The sequence below is a fragment of the Ranitomeya imitator genome, chromosome 2 (assembly GCF_032444005.1).
Source record: "Ranitomeya imitator isolate aRanImi1 chromosome 2, aRanImi1.pri, whole genome shotgun sequence".
NCBI classification, from domain to species: domain Eukaryota; kingdom Metazoa; phylum Chordata; class Amphibia; order Anura; family Dendrobatidae; genus Ranitomeya; species Ranitomeya imitator.
Genome location: NC_091283.1, coordinates 354,341,765 through 354,367,309, shown reverse-complemented (window position 1 = coordinate 354,367,309; position 25,545 = coordinate 354,341,765). Strand labels below are relative to the sequence as shown.

Below are 25,545 nucleotides of genomic sequence, written 5' to 3'. Positions count from 1 at the left end.
CTAAACCACTCTATCCCTTTCGGAGGATTCAGATTGATCACAATCAAATGCCAAAAGTAGGGAAGTACGAGTATGTACTGGTAGTGACTGACATGTTCTTAGGATGGCCCGAAGCCTATCCAGTAATAAACATGACTGCCAGAGTGGCTGTTAAGAGACTGATGACTGAAGTAGTATGCAGATATGGGGTCCCAGAGGTAATTGAGAGTGACCAAGGACCTGCGTTCACTGCAGCACTGACTAAGGAACTATGGACATTGGTGGGAGCTGATTTGGGTTTACATACTCCATATCACCCACAGAGCAGTGCGAAAGTAGAAACACTGAATGGCACCTTGAAAAATAAAATACTGAAAGCCAGTTAGGAGGTCAGACTTGGACAGACATTTTGCCCATTGCCTTATACTCAGTCAGAAACACTCCCAAGGGGTCCCACCAAACTCACACCACACGAGATTCTTTTTGGGGGAGCCTCCAAGGTTGGGTCAATATTTTCCACAACAACTAGCTTTAGGAAGTGATACTCTTGTAAATTATGTAATTGTCCTTACTAAAAGAACTGTCAGTAACACATGTACAAGTTTTATCATCCATTCCAGATCCAGATTCCAGTGAAGGTACCCATGATTTCCAACCTGGTGACTACATGCTGGTAAAGAAGTTCATCAGAAAGACATCCCTGGAGTCGAGATTTGAGGGTTCCTACCAAGTGCTCCTGACTACTCCTACTTCAGTCAGGATTGCTGAGCGTCTTCTGGATTCATATTATTATTATTATTATTAATTGTTATAGCGCCATTTAATCCATCTCTCACATTATAAACTTGTTAGACAGTTAGGGACAGAGTAGGATCTGACCTGCTTGTCAAAGTCCAGCTACAAAGGGAGGTTTTCCACAAGGGAAAACTTGTCTCAAACTGGTGAAAACTCCAATTCCCCCCTCCCGGGCGAGACGGTCAGATATAGGATGTGTTACATCAGGGTGAGTGACATATGTATTGTATGTAACCATGGAGATTGGAGAGTAATAGATCCAGCAGGTAGAAAAGTCCCGAGGACGCTGGTAGCGCGCTCCGAGATACCTCCTGATATATCCATGATTGGTCACATATTCTCTGGTGTCTATAGCATCTGTATTGTCATGAAGCCTCTGATGTCATAGTGACACTTAACACTGGTGGGTTAGGGAACCACGGTGGGATCAAGGTAAAAAAAAGGTTAATAAAGTATTTAGGGGGGACTGTTGAGGAGAGCCATAAGATCAAATACTTAATTAACCCCAAGCCATAAGAGATTGAGAGAAATGACCCATAACGTGTATTGTTTGATCTTACATAAGTTTTTTAGATGAAAGTAAGACACTAAAGATGGCTGCCATTTCCTGTATCAGAGAGCCATGTGGCTGCCTGGCTGGTATCCAAGATGACGCCCACCCTGATGACCTCATGGATCCACCCACAGTGACGCCCACCTTGATGACCTCATGGACCAACCCACCCTGATGACCTCATGGATCCACCCATGGACTTGCTCATTGCCCAACCCACTAACCAATGGAATGCATCCGATCACTCCCATTTTAGAGCTAACCGAGCTCCCTTACAGGGGATATGTAACCATGTGTTCTGACTGAATAAAGTCTCTTTTCCCTTGCAGCTGGGCCATAGATTGATCATGGAGAGTTTACATATGACTGTGTGTTGTTATATGTTTATTTCTTTGGTGCGCACCTGATCAATATCCATTAGGCCAGGAGTAGGCAACTTAAGTGAACATTTTATTAAATTGTTCAACCTAACATATTCATACCCCCTTTAAATTTTTCACTCTTTTTTTCATTGCAGCCATTTGGTACATTAAAAAAAGTTATTTTTTTTCTCATTAATGTACACTCTGCACCCAATCTTGTCTGAAAAAAACACACGATTCAGGTTGATTCAAGCGCAATCACTTCTCTGGAGTGTTTCCTCTCCAGACACTAAACCCTGGAAGGCCAGCTGCCTTTGAAGGCCAGCTACTTTAGCCCCAGACTACATCCTGTGGTGGATACAAGGTGGACATCCTCCCACCCACTCTATGGATGTCCACATAAAACTCAGACCATTATACAAGATAGCTGTAACCCCTCACTGTACTTAGTGTGCTGGAGGAAAATCTCTGGGTTTTATATCACTGACGCCATTAAATGTAGTGAAACATATCTCACCTTCAGCACTTTACCAGTGACTTTTTCACAAAGATTTTTTTTTTTTAGGTGGGGTGGGCAAGTGTGGGAATCTTTTGTCCATACAGTGTGTATATAAAAATATAACAATACAAAATATTCAATGCACGTAGAATATTGCTTTTTATTTACTTTTTTAAACCTAAATTAGTAGCTACTTATATTTTTTATTCCGATGTAAGTTCTAAATTCTTTTTCTTTTCACATTCTTATTTTTCTTTACTTTGACTGTCATGCATTTTTTTCAATAACAGCTTCTCTCCTTGTGAGTTTTTCCCAATAATCTACAAAATATGATTATCCAATAAAACATTTCTCACCTTCTAGATATGATAATGGCTTCTTCCTGTGTGAGATTTTTGATGTTGGAAAAAAATGACATTTGTGGATTAAATATTTCACAAATTTTGAACAACCCTCTTAAAGGGACACTGTCACCTGAATTTGGAGGGAACAATCTTCAGCCATGGAGGCGGGGTTTTTGGGTGTTTGATTCACCCTTTCCTTACCCGCTGGCTGCAATATTGGATTGAAGTTTATTCTCTGTCCTCTGTAGTACATGCCTGCACAAGGCAATCTTGCCTTGCGCAGGCGTGTACTATGGAGGACAGAGAATGAACTTCAATCCAATATTGCAGCCAGCATGCAGCCAGCGGGTAAGGAAAGGGTGAATCAAACACCCCAAAACCCTGCCTCCATGGTTGAAGATTGTTCCCTCCAAATTCAGTTGACAGTGTCCCTTTAAAGCTGTTTTTATCGGCATGTAGGTCATAGAAAGTTGAATAAAATTATACCTTGATATAATATATGCGATTCAAGGTCTTATTCCAGGATAATGTACATTTTTCTTAATATGTAAATGAGTTAAGATCTGTGGGCTGAACACAGATCTCCCTGATAATCTGCATAAACAGCTTATTTTAAAGGTGGGCAGTAACAGTGAGAACCAAGTAATGACTGACCGTCATAATCACACACAGCTCTGCAGTGAGATCAGAGCTAACAGTACAGCAGAAGTGAACTTTGTCTCATTACAAACATTTCAAGATGGCGGAACTACGAAACAGCATACCGTGAATATGGATAGTGCAAACACTTACTACTATTCACTTGCCGGACTATAACCACACCAGTCGTATGGAGATAATATAGGAGGAATGTGGAGACCACAAGGAAAACGACCAAACGGAAAAAACTATAAGCAATAAAACAACTCTTTATTAAATACAAATATTAAAATGTACAGGTACACAAAAGAACAGGGATGGTGAAAATGGCACAGGCCACAGGACGAATGCTACCATGTGAAAAAGACGTGCAGGCCACACAATCTCCCTAAATATAAAAGATGGAAGTATGGGGGATGGACACCATTTACAGCAGAATGGCTATGGTAGGCGTATTAGTGTGACATAAAATCGTACACCCCCTGGACACCTCATACAAAGACATATATCCCTCATATATAACAAGCAGCCGTGTGCATAAGTGTGTGGGATTCTACCAAAGTCATAATAAGGATGTCCGGGGTAAACTCCTGATGTCAAATATCCAGAACCGCCACTACTGCATGTATGTGACAACCCACCAAGGGGAACCAGGAAGGTATGAATGTGGTAAGAGCCGCAAAACAGCACCCAGCTGTATATTTTACCTGGTCCGAGGTGGTACATGCACCAGTGTCCGATCTGCAGGCCCGCACGTCCAGACCCGACGCACGTTTCGGAGCAGGGGCTCCTTCGTCAGGACGAAGCGTCGGGTCTGGACGTGCGGGCCTGCAGATCGGACACTGGTGCATGTACCACCTCAGACCAGGTAAAATATACAGCTGGGTGCTGTTTTTGCGGCTCTTACCACATTCATACCTTCCTGGTTCCCCTTGGTGGGTTGTCACATACATGCAGTAGTGGCGGTTCTGGATATTTGACATCAGGAGTTTACCCCGGACATCCCTATTATGACTTTGGTAGAATCCCACACACTTATGCACACGGCTGCTTGTTATATATGAGGGATATATGTCTTTGTATGAGGTGTCCAGGGGGTGTACGATTTTATGTCACACTAATACACCTACCATAGCCATTCTGCTGTAAATGGTGTCCATCCCCCATACTTCCATCTTTTATATTTAGAGAGATTATGTGTGGCCTGCACGTCTTTTTCACATGGTAGCATTCGTCCTGTGGCCTGTGCCATTTTCACCATCCCTGTTCTTTTGTGTACCTGTACATTTTAATATTTGTATTTAATAAAGAGTTGTTTTATTGCTTATAGTTTTTTCCGTTTGGTCGTTTTCCTTGTGGTCTCCACATTCCTCCTACATTACAAACATTTGCAGCAGGAATGGCAGTACATCAAGACATTACAGTTCTTTCAGAAGGGGACATAGAATCTGATTGTTTTGTTTGTAATGAGACAAGGTTTAACTCTGCTGCACTGTGTAATCACATAAGCACAACTCTGCTGCAGCAATGCCAACACTATGAGAGGACCAGTGCCTCTGAAAATGTTTGTATTAAGACAAAGCTTATGCTGTAGTGTTTCAGCTCTCCTGTACTATGCTAATTCTGATCTCACTGCAGAGTTGTGTGTAATCATGAATGAAAAGTGTCAGTTACAAGTCTCATAGTGGCAACTCTCCTTTTTTTAAATAAGTTCTGGAGCCAGATTCTAAGGAACATCTGTGTCTGGACCATAGATCTTAACAGCTCATTTGTGTATAAGTAAAATCTGGGTTTATCTGCAACAAGACATTGGATAGCAGATATCAAGGTATCATTTTATTCAATTTTCTATAACCTGCATACCCATATAGACAATGTAGGAGGTTTGATCCTACTGGCAGATTCCTTTTAACACAACTTGATTTATCTACATAAAATTTCCCACATTCTGCACAAAAGAAAAATCTCTACCCTGTGTGAATTCTCTGGTGTCTCATGAGATTTGATTTATCTGCAAAACATTTCTCACATTCTGAACATGAAAAAGGCTTCTCCCCTGTGTGAGCTCTGTGATGTATAACAAGATGCGATTTCTGGTTAAAATATTTTCCACATTCCGAACATGAATGTGGCTTCACCCCTTTGTGAATTCTCTGATGTGTAACAAGATACGATTTATCTGCAAAACATTTCCCACATTCTGAACATGAAAATAACTTCTCCCCTGTGTGAGTTCTCTGATGTCTATCAAAATGTGATTTAATGGCAAAATACTTCCCACATTCTAAACATGAAAAAGGCTTCTCCTCTAGGTGAAATTTCTGGTGATTAACAAAATTTGATTTCCTTGCAAAATATTTCCCACATTCTGAACATGAATATGGCTTTTCTCCTGTGTGAATTATTTGGTGTTTAAGAAGACTTGCTTTCTCTGCAAAACATTTTCCACACTCTAAACATAAATATGGCTTTTCCCCTGTGTGAGTTCTCTGATGTGTAACTAGATGTGCTTTATCTACGAAACATTTTCCACATTCTGAACATGAAATAGTCTTCTGCCGTTTCTTCCCTCTGTGAATGCTCTGGTGTTTATACAGATACGATTTCTTTCCAAAATACTTTCCACATTCTGAACATGAATATGGCTTCTCGCTTGTGTGAGTTTTTTGATGTTCAACAATACTTGATTTCTGTGAAAAACATTTCCCACATTCTGAACATGAATATGGCTTCTCAGCTGTGTGAATTCCCCGGTGTCTAGCAAGACCTGATGGTCCTGTAAAACATTTCCCACATTCTAAACATGAATATGGCTTCACTCCTGCATGAGATCTTTGATGCGTAAAAAGATTTGCTTTATCTGCAAAACATTTCCCGCATTCAGAACATGAATATGGCTTCTCCCCTGTGTGACTTCTTTGATGTCTAAGAAGATGTGATTTCTGATTAAAATGTCTCCCACATTCTGAACATGAATATAGCTTCTCTTCTGTGTGAGTTCTTTGATGTCTTAGAAGATATGATTTATATGCAAAACATTTCCCACATTGTGAACATGAATACGGCTTCTCCTCTTTGTGAATGCACTCATGCCTAAAAAGATCTGCTTTTTGGTTAAAATATTTCCCACACTTAGAACAAGAAAATATTTTATCTTCTGTTTGAATATTTTGTTGTGTAACAAAATATTTTGGGGGGGAATAACTTTTTTCATATTTTGAACATGCAAGTTGCTTTTTTTCTGTTGGAGCATGCTGATTTTTAATGTCCTTTTTGTTACTTTTATTGTCCATAATCGTGTGTGATGAATTAGAAGATAGGACCTGTTTCAATGGATCAGATGAAAGTTTTTTGCTGTGAAGGGTTGATGGTATATCTGGAGTAATGACATTCACTTCAATGATATTCTGTATGATATCAAGATCATCTGATTTAGATACTGAAGATGTCAGTTGTTCCTCTGATCTCCTGTCACCGTCATCTGCCAAAAATAAAACTAAATTATTATTTTTAAATAGAATAGCCTTAATAATAATAATTTAAAATATTTCTAGATAAAATGTCCATAGAAATAGCAAGTTATTTGGCAAAATTCAATGATCTAGTAAAAGAAAAACAGTTCACAATCTAATAGAAGACCTCAGAGCATGAACCAGTAGAGCATAGTGTCAAATAGTGGAATAATAAACCAACAACAATGTTATGTAGGCTAAAATGATTCCAATAAAAACTTCTCATCCAGAAAAAAAGGCCCCACTCAGGTCCGTCATCTGTCAATGGAAAAGTCTTAGTTACTTACTGCTAATGGGAACCCATCACTGCACCACGAGAGAGGGGATCTGCCTACCGAGAACCCGAAACCTACAGACTAAAAAGGGCGGCACCTCTCCAGCATCAGTTGGATTACAGAGCGTGAGAGGACCTCCAATAGCTGTTGCAACAAGAACATAACCGACACCACATAACACCCATAAGTGTGGAATCTTAAGAATTTTTGTAAAAAAGCAGTGCACACCCACACGAGACGAGAAGGAATAAAAGGGTGCTGTCATGAGTTCTGAAAAATCCCATAACCGTTAAATAACTAAGACTTTATTCGATCACTCATGACAGCAGCATGAAAGGATTACAGAGATCAAAAAATAATCTAGGGAGGGAACACAGCCTGTAGCACTCTTCTAAAAAAGGCGAGATCGGCAGAAGCACCCATATCTATTCTATACTGTCTATAGAATGTAGACGTAGAGGACAAGGTAGCAGCCTTACAAATCTTTTCTATAGAGACATCTGCTTTTTCTGCCCAGGAGGTTGCCACAGCCTGAGAGGAATCAGCCTTTAAGCCTTCCAGCACTTTTGCCACTTGATGAGTAGGCTACTGAAATGGCTTCCCTAATCCATCTAGCAGAAGTAGGTTTTGAGGCTCTACACCCCATTCTAGAGCCCTGGAAGGACAAAAAAAGACCTATCCTTTCTACATTCCTTAGTAGCTTAAAGTTACCTGACTACACATCCCCTAACATCTAAAGTATGCAATCTCTCCTCCCTCTGGTTCTTCGGACTGAGACAAAAGGAGGGAAGAACGACTTCCTGTAGTCTATGGAACCGACTCGTCACCTTAGGAACGTAGGCCGGATCTGGTTTAAAAATCACTCTATCATCTAGAATCTGGGTAAATGGTGGGGCTTAAGAAAAGGTCCTGAATATCACTAACTCTCCAGGGCTGAAGTTAATGCTATTAGCAGGGCTGATTTGAAAAAAAGAACCCTAAGGGTTGCTGACTTTATGGGTTCAAACGGTGTATCAGTTAACGCAGTCATGACCAAAATTAAATCCAATGGTGCCAAATTTACTTTTGAAATGGATCTAGATCTTAAAGATGCATTAATGAATCGTGATACCAAATAGTTACCTGCCAAGTCACAACTATACAGGGCTCCGAGAGCTGACACCTGCACCTTTAGGGTGCTGGTGGAGAACCCTAATTCAAGGCCCCTCTGTAAAAACGTCCAGATCTTTCCTTTTGGTGCCACCTTCTCCACTCTAGAATTTTAGAAGGATAAAAACTTTTTCCAAGTTCTTGTGTATATCCGAGTCGTGTCTGGTTTCCTACTCTGAAACAAAGTACATATGACATTGGCAGAAAAACCTTTCTTTTCTAACAGTGTCCTTTCAAGTTCCACTCCATCAGTTGGAGGCCGGTTAGTTGCGGATGGAACATCGGCCTTTGGACAAGGAGGTTCGGGATTTCCGGTAAAACCCACGGATCTGACATGGACATCATTCTCAGACATGAGAACCAAGGTCTCTTAGGTCAGAAGGGGCAAATCAAGAAAATACTCACCCTGTCTTCCCTGATTTTTCTTACAACCAGGAGAATCAGTGAAACTGGAGAGAAGGCGTACACGCCAGGCTGTAATCCCAGAGAATCAGGGAAGCATCTACAGCTAAGGGATCTTCCCTGGGGCTCAGGGAACAGAACTCCCTCACCTTCAGGTTTAGTTTTATGGCAAACAGATCTATCACCAGGAGGCCCCACATAAAAAACTATCTTTGCAAAAAAAATCTTGATCCTGAACCCATTCCCCTTGTCTCAGAGGATTGAGGCTTAGAAAATCCACCTTGGTATTTTCCTTCCCCCTCATATGTAGTGCCGTCAGGTAAAGGAGATGCTTCTCTTTCTGAAATAGTCAATCTGTCATTCTCATCAATGTTTTTGACCGAGTTCCCCCTGGTGGTTTATGTAGGCCACAGATACTCGATTGTCGAAGAGAATCTTGACACTCTGGCCATGTAGGGATAAAAGGAACCTGCTTACAGCCCGTTCTATAGCTAGTAACTCTTTAACATTGGAAGAGAAGCATTTCTCACTCTCAGTCCAGATTCCATAGACCACCTCCCGATCAGATGAGCTTCACAACCTGGGGGACTTGCATCCGTGGTGACTATCTGAGTGATATTATCAGTCCAGGGAACCTCCTGGACATGTTTGACTGTACTGTCACTTTTCCCTCTAAGTGCCCTCTAAAAAGGAAAAACTTGTTACGTACCACATTGCACTGCAGCACACTTGAATAGAATTGAGCCCATAAAACCAATGGGAAGCATGATGTCAAAGTACCCAGGAGAGACATTGCATCCCTAAGAGACATGGAGGGGACTAATAGCTTTTTTCACCAGGCACTGGATTTTCTCTATTTTAGATAGTGGGAGATGATACCCGTGAAACCGAGTCCAGCATAATCCCGAGAGAAACTGCTGAGTTTTTCAGTGCACTAATCTGGATTTCTCTATTTCTTTCAGTATTCAACAACCAGCCCAGACATCTTAAGGTGACCATTATTTCCTCTAGGTGTCTATTACATTGGTGGGCCAAATTTCCTACCACCTAGAAATTGTCCAGATAAGGGATGATTAAGAAATCTTGTTCTCGGACATGAGCCATGACTAGTGTTGAGCATTCCGATACCGCAAGTATCGGGTATCGGCCGATATTTGCGGTATCGGAATTCCGATACCGAATTCCGATACTTCCCGCGTATCGGATACCGGAATCGGAAGTTCCCAGAATTCAAATTGAACGCAGCAGCCAATGAGGAATGAATGAAAGTGTGGGCACATCCTGTTTAGCATGGTGGGCATGTAAGTACTGGCAAGGCTTGGATTGGCTGCTGAAATGATGTCACTCTGCACTATAAAAAAGCGCTGCCGCCATTTTGCGCTCACTCTGCTGTGATTTCAGTTAGGGACAGGACGCTGTGTTCTAACTGAGGGCCAGTTGAGCTAGCTAATTGCTTTATTTTCCTTTCCAAAGGCTAATTTAGCAAAACGCTGTGTGTTCTTCACTGTTCACCTTGCTCTTGCCTTGCAGCGCTGTTTTAACAGCGTTCTGCAAGGTCTCTGTGTGTGTGTGTGTGTGCAGCTCACTCTGTAGTCTGTGTGCAGCCATATACCCGGTTGTATTCAGCTCAGGGGGGGTTCACACTGCCTCACACAGTTGTTCTTTTTTGCTCTTAGTGCAGCCTGCTGCACATTTTTTCTCAAATTTCCTATTAGTGTTTTTCCACCAGTCTCCAGCTCTATTGTGGAAAAACACTACATAGGATAACCTAGAGGGGGGTTTTTGGGCCTTGCAGCGCCGTTTACGGCTGTCTGCACGGTCTCCGTGTGAGCCCAGCTCGCCCTGTAGTCTGTGTGCAGCCATAGCCGGTTGGATTCAGCTCAGGGTTCGTTACTGGCTCATACCTTGAGAAAAATTTTCCTTTTTTTCAAATAGTGCAGCCTGTTTAAAATTTGAAAAAAAAAATTCCTATTAGTGTCTTTCCACTCGTATCCAGCTAAATAGTGGAAAAACACTATATAGGATAACCTAGAGGAGGGTTTTTTGGCCTTGCAGCGCCGTTTACGGCTGTCTGCACGGTCTCCGTGTGAGCCCAGCTCGCCCTGTAGTCTGTGTGCAGCCATAGCCGGTTGGATTCAGCTCAGGGTTCGTTACTGGCTCATACCTTGAGAAAAATTTTCCTTTTTTTCAAATAGTGCAGCCTGTTTAAAATTTGAAAAAAAAAATTCCTATTAGTGTCTTTCCACTCGTATCCAGCTAAATAGTGGAAAAACACTATATAGGATAACCTAGAGGAGGGTTTTTTGGCCTTGCAGCGCCGTTTACGGCTGTCTGCACGGTCTCCGTGTGAGCCCAGCTCGCCCTGTAGTCTGTGTGCAGCCATAGCCGGTTGGATTCAGCTCAGGGTTCGTTACTGGCTCATACCTTGAGAAAAATTTTCCTTTTTTTCAAATAGTGCAGCCTGTTTAAAATTTGAAAAAAAAAATTCCTATTAGTGTCTTTCCACTCGTATCCAGCTAAATAGTGGAAAAACACTATATAGGATAACCTAGAGGAGGGTTTTTTGGCCTTGCAGCGCCGTTTACGGCTGTCTGCACGGTCTCCGTGTGAGCCCAGCTCGCCCTGTAGTCTGTGTGCAGCCATAGCCGGTTGGATTCAGCTCAGGGTGCGTTACTGCCTCATACCTTGAAAAACAATTTCCTTTTTTTCAAATAGTGCAGCCAGTTTAAAATTTGAAAAAAAAAATTCCTATTAGTGTCTTTCCACTTGTATCCAGCTAAATAGTGGAAAAACACTATATAGGATAACCTAGAGGAGGGTTTCTTGGCCTTGCAGCGCCGTTTACGGCTGTCTGCACGGTCTCCGTGTGATTTAAACTAGCTCTGTAGCCCGATCTGCACCAAAAAAAAGGTTAAGTTCACCAAACACAACTTACACTTGTGTAGGCCACATTTGAAAAATAATAAAGTTTAGTCCACAATTTACAACATTAGTGTTTCTTACACCTGTTAGGAGGAGCATTACAGGAATAAGCACACTAAGGCCTTAGTACTTTTCTGCTTATCTTTATCTGTCAACCAAGATGAAGAGGGCAGGGAGTAAGGCACGTGGGCGTGGGCGCGGAGCAGGGAGAGGAGCAGGGAGAGGACGTGGTGATTCTGTGCCTGCTGCGGGCGCCGGTGACTCGTCGTCACTCAGTTTCAGCAGGGAACAGTCCTTCATGCGCAGCTTTGTCGGAGAGCGCCGTGCACCGCTGCTGCGTGAAGACCAAATTGAAGCCGTTGTCGGGTGGATGGCAGCTAACGCCTCGGCATCGACTTCAGTTAGTGCCACATCCTCTCAGGCACAGAGCACTGGAGAGCAGCCATCTGTCTCTTCACCACCTGCCAAATTGGCCAGGCAGTCAGAGAGCCCAGGACAGGAGCCGTCTCTACTTCTGTTCTCTGAATCTCTTGGCTTGGAAACAGGGGGCCAGCCAAGCAGCATTGGAGAAATGGAAGAAGAGGCAGTGTGCAGTGATGCCCAAAAGCTTTATCTCTCTGACTCTGAAGAGGCAGGTGGGCCAGTGCCTCCGGTGACCACAGCGCAGTACGCATCTGATGATGAAACTCAGGTGCCGCTTTCTCGTGCGTACTGTGCTGCTGAGACTACCCAGGAGGAGCAGTTGGTGGCAGAGGGTAGTGGAGATGATGAGGTCCTTGACCCATCGTGGCGTGAGGAACAGGAAGGTGGTGGGAGCAGCTCAGAGGAAGAGCTTCCTCTTACGGGCCAAAGAGGGAGAGGGAGGGGGAAGACTGCGGAGCCTGTAGCCTCCACTTTGGCACCCGTTAGGAGCCTGTCTCTTTCCAAAGCCAAAAAGGGCGCTCCCAAGACTTGCAGTGCCTGGTCCTTTTTTGACACAGTTGCAGATGACATTTGTTTTGTCAAATGCAAGCTGTGTCATCATAAAGTAAAAAGAGGGAAAAATGTCAGCAACCTCAATACCACAAATATGTGGAAACATGTGCGGACCAGGCACGCGGTGGAGTTACAGAAACACACTGAAGATGTAGGCCAACCAACAGCGGCAGCTACCACCTCTTCAGCTCGTGTTGCCTCTTCCTCCAGCTCACGCACAGCTGGTTTGGCTTCCTCCCAGAGACCTTGTGTAATTCCACCCACAGCACCACCTTCCCAGTCATCCTCACACTCCCAGTCTACTCTACAGCCATCGGTAGTACAGGCATGGGAGAAAAGGCGGGCATTCTCGGCCAACCACCCCCGAGCACAGGCTCTGAATGCAGGCATTGCCAAACTGTTGTCCCTGGAAATGCTCTCGTTCAGGCTGGTGGAGACTGACAGCTTCCGTGACTTGATGGCATTGGCAGTCCCACAGTACAAGGTGCCCAGCCGCTTTTACTTCAGCAGGCAGGCTGTCCCTGCCCTGCACAGGCATGTTGAGGCAAACATAAAACATGCGCTACTGAACGCCGTCAGTAGCAAGGTCCACCTCACCACCGATGCGTGGACCAGTCAGCATGGACAGGGGCGATATGTTTCCCTCACTGCCCATTGGGTTAATGTTGTTGAGCCAGGTACAGATCGTGCGAGTGGCGCAGGACGTGTCCTGCCCACTCCAAGGATTGCAGGAATCCAGTCTGTACGCATCGACTCCTCCTCTTACACCAGTTCCTCTGATTCCTCTCTGCAGGATCCGTCACAGTCCACCCCCACATGGACCCGTGAACGTTTACCTATGACCGACATGAGCACAGCCGTGGCCAAACGTCAGCAGGCCGTCTTGAAACTAGTTTCATTGGGGCATCGAAGCCACACAGCGCAGGAGCTCTGGAATGCCATAAAGCAGGAGAGCGATGTGTGGTTACTGCCAGCGAATCTCCAGCCAGGCATGGTAGTGTGTGACAATGGCCGAAATCTGGTGGCAGCTTTGGCCCTTGGCAACCTCACTCACATCCCATGTCTGGCACATGTGCTCAATTTGGTTGTGCAGAGTTTTCTGAGGGACTATCCGGATCTTGATGCCCTGCTGCACAAGGTCCGCCTAGAGTGTGCTCACTTGCGGCGTTCCAGCTTGGCCAGATCCCGCATTGCTGCTCTGCAGCGCCGATTCCGCCTTCCGGAACACCGCATCATATGTGACCTACCTACCCGGTGGAATTCCACGTTACATATGTTGGAGCGGTTGTGTGAGCAGCAGCAAGCAGTTATGGAGTACCAGCTGCATCAGGCGCAAAGAAGTCGCAGTCAGCGCCGATCAGACTTCACAACCACAGAGTGGGCCACTATGAAGGACGTCTGCCAGGTTTTGCGTCCTTTTGATTATTCCACGCGGATGGCAAGTGCAGATGATGCACTAGTCAGCATGACTGTCCCCCTTATCTGCCTGCTTCAGCAAACTTTGCAAGGGTTAAGGGATGATGTGGTGGAAGAGGTGGAGGATGAGGAGTCACCTTTTCCATCAGCTTCTGGAGAGTCAGCGCCACGTGGTTCCTCACAAAGGGGTACGCAGGGGCCAATTTGTGAGGAGGATGAGGAGGAGTCAATGGAGGAGGAAGAGCTCCGTCCAGAGGAGGGAGCGACACAATTGTCCAGTGGTCAGTGTGTACAGCGAGGGTGGGGTGATGACGAGCGGGCAGAGATCATGTCTCAAGCAGGGGACAGCGTTTCTGGGCCGGTTGGCACTCTGCAGCACATGGTGGATTTCATGCTGCAGTGCCTGAGAAACGACCGCCGCATCGACCACATTCTCAACATGCCTGATTATTGGGTGTTCACCCTCCTCGATCCTCGCTACCGGGACAACGTCCAAAACCTCATCCCTGCGTTGACCCGGGAGCGTAAATTGCGGGAGTACCACGACACACTGGTGAATTCCATCATCTTCTCCTGTCCAACTGAGAGGAGTGCTGCTAGTGCTTTACAAAGCAGCTCAGTGCGTCGAGGCAGTGGGGGAGGCTCTGCCCAAAGAGGGAGCAGAAGCAGTGCCTCTGCCCAAGGCAAGCCCAGTATGGCACAACTCTGGCACACTTTTGTGTGCCCGCCCCAAATGTCTACACCATCACCGGCGGCTCCAGTCAGCAGGAGGCAACGGTTCCGTCAGATGGTGACAGACTACATGGCTTGCCCTCTTACTGTACTCCCAGACGGCTCTTCCCCGTTCAAGTTTTGGGTCTCTAAGCTGGATACATGGCCAGAGCTAAGCCAGTATGCATTGGAGGTGCTGGCTTGCCCTGCGGCTAGTGTCTTATCGGAACGTGTCTTTAGTGCCGCAGGTGGTGTACTAACAGACCGTCGCATGCGACTATCCTCCGATAACGTTGACCGGCTTACTTTCCTGAAAATGAACCAGGCCTGGATCTCGCAGGAATTTGCCACTCCTCTGCCTGATTAAGTAATTGGGTGTCATCCAGGTCTCCTGCTGTGTTCATCTTTCTACCACCTGAACTGCTATTCCTGGGCTCCAACACCGCCAGTTGCGGCTCAGAAGTGCAGGCTGCACAGTAAAAACATACGACCCAGTGTTATTGGGTTTCAGTAACGTCAGCTGATCCCCAGCTGTGTAGCCGGCAATGTGTCCTGCGACCGCCACGCTGGCACAACAACCTAAATGTAAGGGAACCTGTCCCCCCCCCCCCCGTCGTTTGTTACTGAAAGAGCCATCTTGTGCAGCAGTAATGCTGCACAAGGAAAAGGTAGCTCTTTTTTTTTAGCTCTTTGCACACGCAGAACTTAACACTTATAAAATGTGTTCACTGATACCGTTATACCGTCCCGGAGCTGGGACTTTCCTTCGTAATGTGACGCAGCACAGCCGTCATTCCTACCCCCTTGGTGCCATGCGCTGCCTCCTCAGCGTTGTTTTAAGCTGTCACGGAGCCTGCGCTGTTCTGTTATCCCTTGGGCATGCCCTATTTGCGCTGCCTGTCTTCTGACATAATTTGGTGTCAGGCTGGCTGCGCCTGTGCGGCCGCGCTGCCCGAGATCCCGCCTCGCAGTGTCTTCTGATTGAGTCACACTGCGGGCCTGGGATCCATGGGCATGCGCAGTGCATATCTTCCCCTCGGGCTCTCGCTCATTTCCCTCCGCCTTCTTTAGACTGTGCGCCGTCAGCTGATCCCTAGCATGCCACGGCCGTGACACCGCACAGTCTGAAGAAGAGGGAAGGAGGGGAGTGAGAGTCGAGGTTATGCACTGTGCATGCCCATGGTTCCAAGGCCCGCAGTGGGATTACGTTAGATGAGACTGCGAGGTGGGATCTGGAGCAGCGTGGACGCACAGGCACTGACAGCCTGACACCAAATTATGTCAGAAGACAGGCAGCGCTAATTGGGCATGGCCAAGGGCTAACAGAACAGCGCAGGCTCCGTGGCAGCTTAAAACAACGCTGAGGAGGCAGCGCACGGCATCAAGGGGATAGGAATGACAGCTGTGCTGTGTCCCATTACGAAGGAAATTCGCACCTCCGGAACGGTTTAACGGTATAAAGGGACACATTTTTAGTGTTTACTTCGGTGTTTGCAAGGAGCATAATTAAAAGAGCAACCTTTTCCTTTTGCATCCTTAGTGCTGCACAACATGGCTCTTTCAGCTACAAACGTCTTGGGGGGGGGGGTTAAAGGTTTCCTTTCAACTTGCTCCAATCAGGCTTCGGCCTACACTCTGTTCCTCTGCTCCTCCTGCTGTCCCTGGGCTCTAACACCGCCAGTTGGTGCCTGGAAGTGCTGTGTGCACAGTCAACAGTCGCTCCTCTGTTATTGGGGTTCAGTAACGTCAGCTGATCCCCAGCTGTGTGTGCGGCAATACCTCCAATCTGCTCCTCCTGCTGTCCCTGGGCTCTAACACCGCCAGTTGGTGCCTGGAAGTGCTGTGTGCACAGTCAACAGTCGCTCCTCTGTTATTGGGGTTCAGTAACGTCAGCTGATCCCCAGCTGTGTATCCGGCAACGTGTCATGCGACCGCCACGCTGGCACAACTAAAATGTAAGGGGACCTGTCCCCCCCCCCCCCCTAGGCGTTTGTTACTGAAAGAGCCACCATGTGCAGCACTAATACTGCACAAGGGAAAGGTCGCTCTTGAAATTATGCTCCTTGCAAACGCTGAACTACACACTCATGTAATGTGTCCCCTCACACCGTCCAACCGTCCCGGAGGTGGGACTTTCCTTTGTAATGTGACACAGCACAGCCGTCATTGCTACCCCCTTGGCACCGTGCGCTGCCTCCTTAGCGTTGTTTGATTCCGTCATGGACCCTGCGCTGTTATGTTATCCCTTGGCCATGCACAGTTTGCGCTGCCCGTCCTCTGACATCATTTGTTGTCGTCCTGGCTGCGCCTGTGCGTCCACGCTGCCCGAAATCACACCTCGCAGTGTCGTCTAATGTGATCCCACAGTGGGCCTGGTATCCATGGCCATGCGCAGTGCATATACTAGCCTCTCACTCCCCTTCTTCACGCTTCTTCAGACTAGGCGGCGTCAGCTGATCCCTAATAGCATGCCACGGCCGTGACGCCGCACAGTCTGAAGAAGCAGGAAGGAGGTGAGTGAGAGGCGATGATATGCACTGCGCATGCCCATGGATCCCTGGCCCGCAGTGGGACTACATTAGATGACACTGCAAGGTTGGATCTCGGGCAGCTTGGACGCACAGGCACTGCCAGCCTGACACCTACATGATGTCAGAAGACGGGCACCGCTAACTGTGCATGGCCAAGGGATAACATTACAGTGCGGGCTCCGTGACAGAACCAAACAACGTTGAGGAGGTGGTGCCCGGCACCAAGGGGGTTGGAATGACGGCTGTGCTGTGTCACATTACAAAGGAAAGTCCCACTTCCGGGATGGTTTGACGGTGTGAGGGGACACATTATATGAGTGTGTACTTCAGCGTTTGCAAGGAGCATAATTTTCGGAGCCACCATTTTCCATGTGCAGTATTACTGCTGTACAAGATGGCTCTTTCAGCAACAAATGCCTGGGGGGGGGGGTTAAAGGTTCCCTTTCAACTTGCTCCACTGCAGGCTTCGGCCTACACTCTGCTCCTCTTTGATTCCCTGGGTTTCAACACTGTCAGTTGCCACCTGGAAGTGTTGTCTACACAGAAAAAAACACTAGGTGATGTGTCAGTGGGGTTCAGCACCGCCAGCTGTTCCCCTGCTGTGTAGTCGGCAACGTGTCCAGCACAAGCCACGCTGGCACAACAGAACAAAAGCTGCCACCAGTGCAGGCTTCGGCCTACACTCTGCTCCTCTCCTCCTCCTGCTGACCCTGGGCTCAAACACCGCTAGTTTTTGCCCGGAAGTGCTAGCTGCACAGAGAAAAACACCAGCCAATGTGTTAGTGGGGTTCAGCAACGCCAGCTGTTCCCCTGCTGTGTAGCCGGCAACGTGACCTGCAAACGCCATGCAGGCACAGGAACTGAAATTAAAAGGGAACCTGGCCCCACCCCCCCAGGTGTTTCTATGTATAACAGCCACCTAGTACAGCAGTACTGCTGCATTTGTACAAGGTGGCTGACTTTTTCTCCTTGCCCACGTGGAACTCAACACGTACAAAATGTGTCTCATTGAGACCATTCCACTGTCCCTGAGGTGTGACTTTCCTTTGTAATGATACGCAGCACCCCCCTTGGTAGCGTTTCCCGTCTTTTGTCATCATGGTTAGCTGGCTGCGCCTGTGCATCCGCCCTGCTAGAAACAACGCCCCTCGTTGTCATATTTATTTTGTCAGCGAGGGTGTGGTTTATGGGCACGAGCAGTGCATATGTTCGCCTGTCTTAACTCATCTCCTTCCGCCTTCTTCAGACTGTGCGGCCTCCTGGCCGTGGTAGGCGATAAGGGATCAGCTGAGGCCGCCCAGTCTGGAGCAGGTGTAAGGACATGTGTAAGCGGCCAACCTATTTACTGCACAAGGCCACGAATCCCAGCCACGCAGTGTGATTTTTTGAAAACACACTGTGGGTCTGGGATTCATGTCCATCGCTAACCGCAACGGCCGACATGAAATGAGGTCAGAAGACAGGAAGCGCTCACAGCGCATGGCCAAGGGATCACAATAGCGCAGACTCCTGTACAGCAAATAACAACGCTCAGGAATCTGCGCCCAGTACCTAGGTGCAAATTTTTACACCTGTGCTGCGTCTCGTTAAAAAGACAAGTCACGCCTCCACAACTGTTTGACAGTATAATGGGCTAAATAGTGTACGTGTTTTAGTCAGCGTGTGCAAGGAGCAAAACAAATAGAGCAACCTTTTACTTGTGCAGCATTAATGCTGCACAAGGTGTGGCTCTTGTACCTTGCAACACCTGAGGGGGGGGTTAAAGGTAACCTTTGAAATTGGTTCAACTAGGCTTCGGCCTACACTCTGCTTCTCTACTCCTCCTGCTGACCCTGGGCTCAAACACCGCTAGTTTTTGCCCGGAAATGCTAGCTGCACAGAGAAAAACACCAGCCAATGTGTTAGTGGGGTTCAGCACCGCCAGCTGTTCCCCTGCTGTGTAGTCGGCAACGTGTCCAGCACAAGCCACGCTGGCACAACCGACCAAAAGCTGCCACCAGTGCAGGCTTCGGCCTACACTTTGCTCCTCTCCTCCTCCTGCTGACCCTGGGCTCAAACAACGCCAGTTTCTGCCCGGACATGCTAGCTGCACAGAGAAAAACACCAGCCAATGTGTTAGTGGGGTTCAGCACCGCCTGCTGTTCCCCCGCTGTGTAGCCGGCATCGTGTCCAGCACAAGCCACGCTGGCACAACCGACCAAAAGCTGCCACCAGTGCAGGCTTCGGCCTACACTTTGCTCCTCTCCTCCTCCTCCTGCTGACCCTGGGCTCTAACACCGCTAGTTTTTGCCCGGACATGCAATCTGCACAGAGAAAAACACCAGTCAATGTGTCAGTGGGGTTCAGCAACGCCAGCTGTTCCCCTGCTGTGTAGCTTGCAACGTGACCTGCAAACGCCACGCAGGCACATGAACTGAAATTGAAGGGAGCCTGCCCCCCACCCACAGGTGTTTCTATGTATATCAGCCACCTTGTACAGCAGTACTGCTGCATTTGTACGAGGTGGCTGACTGTTTCTCCTTGCCCACGTGGAACTCAACACGTACAAAATGTGTCTCATTAGAGACCATTACAATGTCCCTGAGGTGTGACTTTCCTTTGTAATGACACGCAGCACCACCCTTGTTAGCGCTGCCCGTCTTTTGACATCATTGGTTAGCTGGCTGCGCCTGTGCATCTCCCCTGCTCGAAACAACGGCCCTCGGTGTCTTATTTTTTTGGACAGCGAGGGTGTGATTGATGGGCATGTGCAGTGCATATGTTTGCCTGTGTTCACTCATCTCCTTCCGCCTTCTTCAGACTGGGTGTCCTCATGGCCGCGGCAGGCGATAAGGGATCAGATGAGGCCGCCCAGTCTGAAGCAGGTGTAAGGACATGTGTGAGCGGCAAACATATTTAGTGCACCAGGGCACGAATCCCAGCACCGCAGTGTGATTTTTTAAAAACACACTGTGGGTCTGGGATTCATGTCCATCGCTAACCGCAACGGCCGACATGAAATGAGGTCAGAAGACAGGAAGCGCTCACAGCGCATGGCCAAGGGATCACAATAGCGCAGACTCCTGTACAGCAAATAAGAACGCTCAGGAATCTGCGCCCAGTACCTAGGTGCAAATTTTGACACCTGTGCTCCGTCTCGTTAAAAAGACAAGTCACGCCTCCACAACTGTTTGACAGTATAATGGGCTAAATAGTGTACGTGTTTTAGTCAGCGTGTGCAAGGAGCAAAACAAATAGAGCAACCTTTTACTTGTGCAGCATTAATGCTGCACAAGGTGTGGCTCTTGTACCTTGCAACACCTGAGGGGGGGGTTAAAGGTAACCTTTGAAATTGGTTCAACTAGGCTTCGGCCTACACTCTGCTCCTCTACTCCTCCTGCTGACCCTGGGCTCAAACACCGCTAGTTTTTGCCCGGAAATGCTAGCTGCACAGAGAAAAACACCAGCCAATGTGTTAGTGGGGTTCAGCACCGCCAGCTGTTCCCCTGCTGTGTAGTCGGCAACGTGTCCAGCACAAGCCACGCTGGCACAACCGACCAAAAGCTGCCACCAGTGCAGGCTTCGGCCTACACTTTGCTCCTCTCCTCCTCCTGCTGACCCTGGGCTCAAACAACGCCAGTTTCTGCCCGGACATGCTAGCTGCACAGAGAAAAACACCAGCCAATGTGTTAGTGGGGTTCAGCAACGCCAGCTGTTCCCCTGCTGTGTAGCTTGCAACGTGACCTGCAAACGCCACGCAGGCACATGAACTGAAATTGAAGGGAGCCTGCCCCCCACCCACAGGTGTTTCTATGTATATCAGCCACCTTGTACAGCAGTACTGCTGCATTTGTACGAGGTGGCTGACTTTTTCTCCTTGCCCACGTGGAACTCAACACGTACAAAATGTGTCTCATTAGAGACCATTACAATGTCCCTGAGGTGTGACTTTCCTTTGTAATGACACGCAGCACCCCCATTGTTAGCGCTGCCCGTCTCCTGACATCATTGGTTGGCTGGCTGTGCCTGTGCGTCCCCCCTGCCCGACACAACGCCCCCCGTTGTCTCATATATTTTGACTGCGAGGGTGTGATTGATGGGCACGAGCAGTGCATATGTTCCCCTGTTTTCACTCCCCTCCTTCCGCCTTCTTCTGACTGTGCGGCCTCATGGCCGCGGCATGCGATAAGGGATCAGCTGAGGCCGCCCAGTCTGAAGCAGGTGTAAGGACATGTGTGAGCGGCGATCATATTTACTGCACAAGGCCACGAATCCCAGCACCGCAGTGTGACTTTAGGAAAAGCCACTGTGGGTCTGGGATTTATGGCCATCGTTAACCGCACCGGCCAACATGAAATGAGGTCATGAGACGGCCTGCACTAACAGGGTATTGCCAAGGGATAACACAAGAGCGCAGACTCCTGTACAGCAAATAACAACGCTCAGGAATCTGCGCCCAGTACCTAGGTGCAAATTTTGACACCTGTGCTGCGTCTCGTTAAAAAGACAAGTCACGCCTCCACAACTGTTTGACAGTATAATGGGCTAAATAGTGTACGTGTTTAATTCAGCGTGTGCAAGGAGCAAAATTAAATAGAGCAACCTTTGACTTGTGCATCATTAATGCTGTTCAAGGTGTGGCTCTTGTACCTTGCAACACCTGAGGGGGGGGTTAAAGGTAACCTTTGAAATTGGTTCAACTAGGCTTCGGCCTACACTCTGCTCCTCTACTCCTCCTGCTGACCCTGGGCTCAAACAACGCCAGTTTCTGCCCGGAAATGCTAGCTGCACAGAGAAAAACACCAGCCAATGTGTTAGTGGGGTTCAGCACCGCCAGCTGTTCCCCTGCTGTGTAGTCGGCAACGTGTCCAGCACAAGCCACGCTGGCACAACAGAACAAAAGCTGCCACCAGTGCAGGCTGCGGCCTACACTTTGCTCCTCTCCTCCTCCTCCTGCTGACCCTGGGCTCTAACACCGCTAGTTTTTGCCCGGACATGCAATGTGCACAGAGAAAAACACCAGTCAATGTGTCAGTGGGGTTCAGCAACGCCAGCTGTTCCCCTGCTGTGTAGCTTGCAACGTGACCTGCAAACGCCACGCAGGCACATGAACTGAAATTGAAGGGAGCCTGCCCCCCACCCACAGGTGTTTCTATGTATAACAGCCACCTTGTACAGCAGTACTGCTGCATTTGTACAAGGTGGCTGACTTTTTCTCCTTGCACACGTGGAACTCAACAAGTACAAAATGTGTCTCATTACAGACCATTACAATGTCCCTGAGGTGTGACTTTCCTTTTTAATGACACGCAGCACCCCCATTGTTAGCGCTGCCCGTCTCCTGACATCATTGGTTGGCTGGCTGTGCCTGTGCGTCCCCCCTGTCCGACACAACGCCCCCCGTTGTCTCATATATTTTGACTGCGAGGGTGTGATTGATGGGCACGAGCAGTGCATATGTTCCCCTGTTTTCACTCCCCTCCTTCCGCCTTCTTCTGACTGTGCGGCCTCATGGCCGCGGCATGCGATAAGGGATCAGCTGAGGCCGCCCAGTCTGAAGCAGGTGTAAGGACATGTGTGAGCGGCGAACATATTTACTGCACAAGGCCACGAATCCCAGCACCGCAGTGTGACTTTAGGAAAAGCCACTATGGGTCTGGGATTTATGGCCATCGTTAACCGCACCGGCCAACATGAAATGAGGTCATGAGACGGCCTGCACTAACAGGGTATTGCCAAGGGATAACACAATAGCGCAGACTCCTGTACAGCAAATAACAACGCTCAGGAATCTGCGCCCAGTACCTAGGTGCAAATTTTGACACCTGTGCTGCGTCTCGTTAAAAAGACAAGTCACGCCTCCACAACTGTTTGACAGTATAATGGGCTAAATAGTGTACGTGTTTAATTCAGCGTGTGCAAGGAGCAAAATTAAATAGAGCAACCTTTGACTTGTGCATCATTAATGCTGTTCAAGGTGTGGCTCTTGTACCTTGCAACACCTGAGGGGGGGGGTTAAAGGTAACCTTTGAAATTGGTTCAACTAGGCTTCGGCCTACACTCTGCTCCTCTACTCCTCCTGCTGACCCTGGGCTCAAACAACGCTAGTTTTTGCCCGGAAATGCTAGCTGCACAGAGAAAAACACCAGCCAATGTGTTAGTGGGGTTCAGCACCGCCAGCTGTTCCCCCGCTGTGTAGCCGGCATCGTGTCCAGCACAAGCCACGCTGGCACAACCGACCAAAAGCTGCCACCAGTGCAGGCTTCGGCCTACACTTTGCTCCTCTCCTCCTCCTCCTGCTGACCCTGGGCTCTAACACCGCTAGTTTTTGCCCGGACATGCAATCTGCACAGAGAAAAACACCAGTCAATGTGTCAGTGGGGTTCAGCAACGCCAGCTGTTCCCCTGCTGTGTAGCTTGCAACGTGACCTGCAAACGCCACGCAGGCACATGAACTGAAATTGAAGGGAGCCTGCCCCCCACCCACAGGTGTTTCTATGTATAACAGCCACCTTGTACAGCAGTACTGCTGCATTTGTACGAGGTGGCTGACTTTTTCTCCTTGCCCACGTGGAACTCAACACGTACAAAATGTGTCTCATTAGAGACCATTACAATGTCCCTGAGGTGTGACTTTCCTTTGTAATGACACGCAGCACCACCCTTGTTAGCGCTGCCCGTCTTTTGACATCATTGGTTAGCTGGCTGCGCCTGTGCATCTCCCCTGCTCGAAACAACGGCCCTCGGTGTCTTATTTTTTTGGACAGCGAGGGTGTGATTGATGGGCATGTGCAGTGCATATGTTTGCCTGTGTTCACTCATCTCCTTCCGCCTTCTTCAGACTGGGTGTCCTCATGGCCTCGGCAGGCGATAAGGGATCAGATGAGGCCGTCCAGTCTGAAGCAGGTGTAAGGACATGTGTGAGCGGCAAACATATTTACTGCACCAGGGCACGAATCCCAGCACCGCAGTGTGATTTTTTAAAAACACACTGTGGGTCTGGGATTCATGTCCATCGCTAACCGCAACGGCCAACATGAAATGAGGTCATAAGACAGGAAGCGCTCACAGCGCATGGCCAAAGGATCACAAGAGCGCAGACTCCTGTACAAGCAACTAACAACGCTCAGGAAGCTGCGCCCATGCAAAAAGGTGTTGTTTTCGACACCTTGTGCTGCTTTTCTTTAAAAAGACAAGTCACGCCTCCACTACTGTTAAACAGTATAACTGGGCTAAATAGTCTACGTGTTGCATTCAGCTTGTGCAAGTAGACAAATTTAATAGAGCAACCTTTTACTTGTGCAGCATTAATGCTGCAGAAGGAGTGGCTCTTGTTCTTTGTAACACCTGAGGGTGGGTTAAAGGTAACCTTTGAAATTGGTTTCAACTAGGCTTCGGCCTACACTCTGCTTCCTCTCCACCTCCTGCTGACCCCTGGGCTCTAACAACGCTAGTTTTTGCCCGGAAATGCTAGCTGCACAGAGAAAAACACCAGCCAATGTGTTAGTGGGGTTCAGCAACGCCAGCTGTTCCCCCGCTGTGTAGCCGGCATCGTGTCCAGCACAAGCCACGCTGGCACAACCGACCAAAAGCTGCCACCAGTGCAGGCTTCGGCCTACACTTTGCTCCTCTCCTCCTCCTCCTGCTGACCCTGGGCTCAAACACCGCTAGTTTTTGCCCGGAAATGCTAGCTGCACAGAGAAAAACACCAGCCAATGTGTTAGTGGGGTTCAGCACCGCCAGCTGTTCCCCTGCTGTGCATGCGTGACCTGCAAACGCCACGCAGGCACATGAACTGAAATTGAAGGGAGCCTGGCCCCCACCCCCAGGTGTTTCTATGTATAACAGCCACCTTGTACAGCAGTACTGCTGCATTTGTACAAGGTGGCTGATGTTTTCTCCTTGCCCACGTGGAACTCAACACGTACAAAATGTGTCTCTTTGAGACCATTCCACTGTCCCTGAGGTGTGACTTTCCTTTCTAATGATACGCAGCACCCCCCTTGGTAGCGCTTCCCGTCTTCTGACATCATTGGTTGGCTACTTGCGCCTGTTCGTCCGCCCTGCCTGAATAAAATGCTCCTCGTTGTCTTAATTATTTTGACTGCGAGGGTGTGATTGATGGGCACGAGCAGTGCATATCTTCGCCTGTCTTAACTCATCTCCTTCAGCCTTCTTCAGACTGTGCAGCCTCATGGCCGCGGCATGCGAGAAGGGATCAGCAGAGGCCGCCCAGTCTGAAGCAGGTGTAAGGACGTGTGTGAGCGGCCAAAATATTTACTGCTCAAGGCCACGAATCCCAGCACCGCAGTGTGGCTTTATGAAAAGACACTGTGGGTCTGGGATTTATGGCCATCGTTAACCGCACCGGCCAACATGAAATGATGTCATAAGATGGGCAGCGCTAACAGGGCATTGCCAAGGGATAACACAAGAGCGCAGACTCCTGTACAGCAAATAACAACGCTCAGGAAGCTGCTCCAAGCACCAAGGCGTTATTTT

At 48.0% G+C, this 25,545-nt stretch overlaps 1 protein-coding gene across 1 annotated transcript in view; it reads right to left on the bottom strand.

The window, feature by feature from the left end:
• Positions 1 to 4,512: 4,512 nt before the first annotated feature.
• LOC138663775 (zinc finger protein 84-like) overlaps positions 4,513 to 25,545 on the bottom strand; it is a 78,081-nt gene continuing 57,048 nt past the window's right edge. The window contains exon 3 of the mRNA XM_069750111.1: positions 4,513 to 6,652. Coding sequence (XP_069606212.1) covers positions 5,139 to 6,652 — 1,514 coding nt within the window. The 3' untranslated portion in view covers positions 4,513 to 5,138. The remainder of the gene's footprint in view (positions 6,653 to 25,545) is intronic.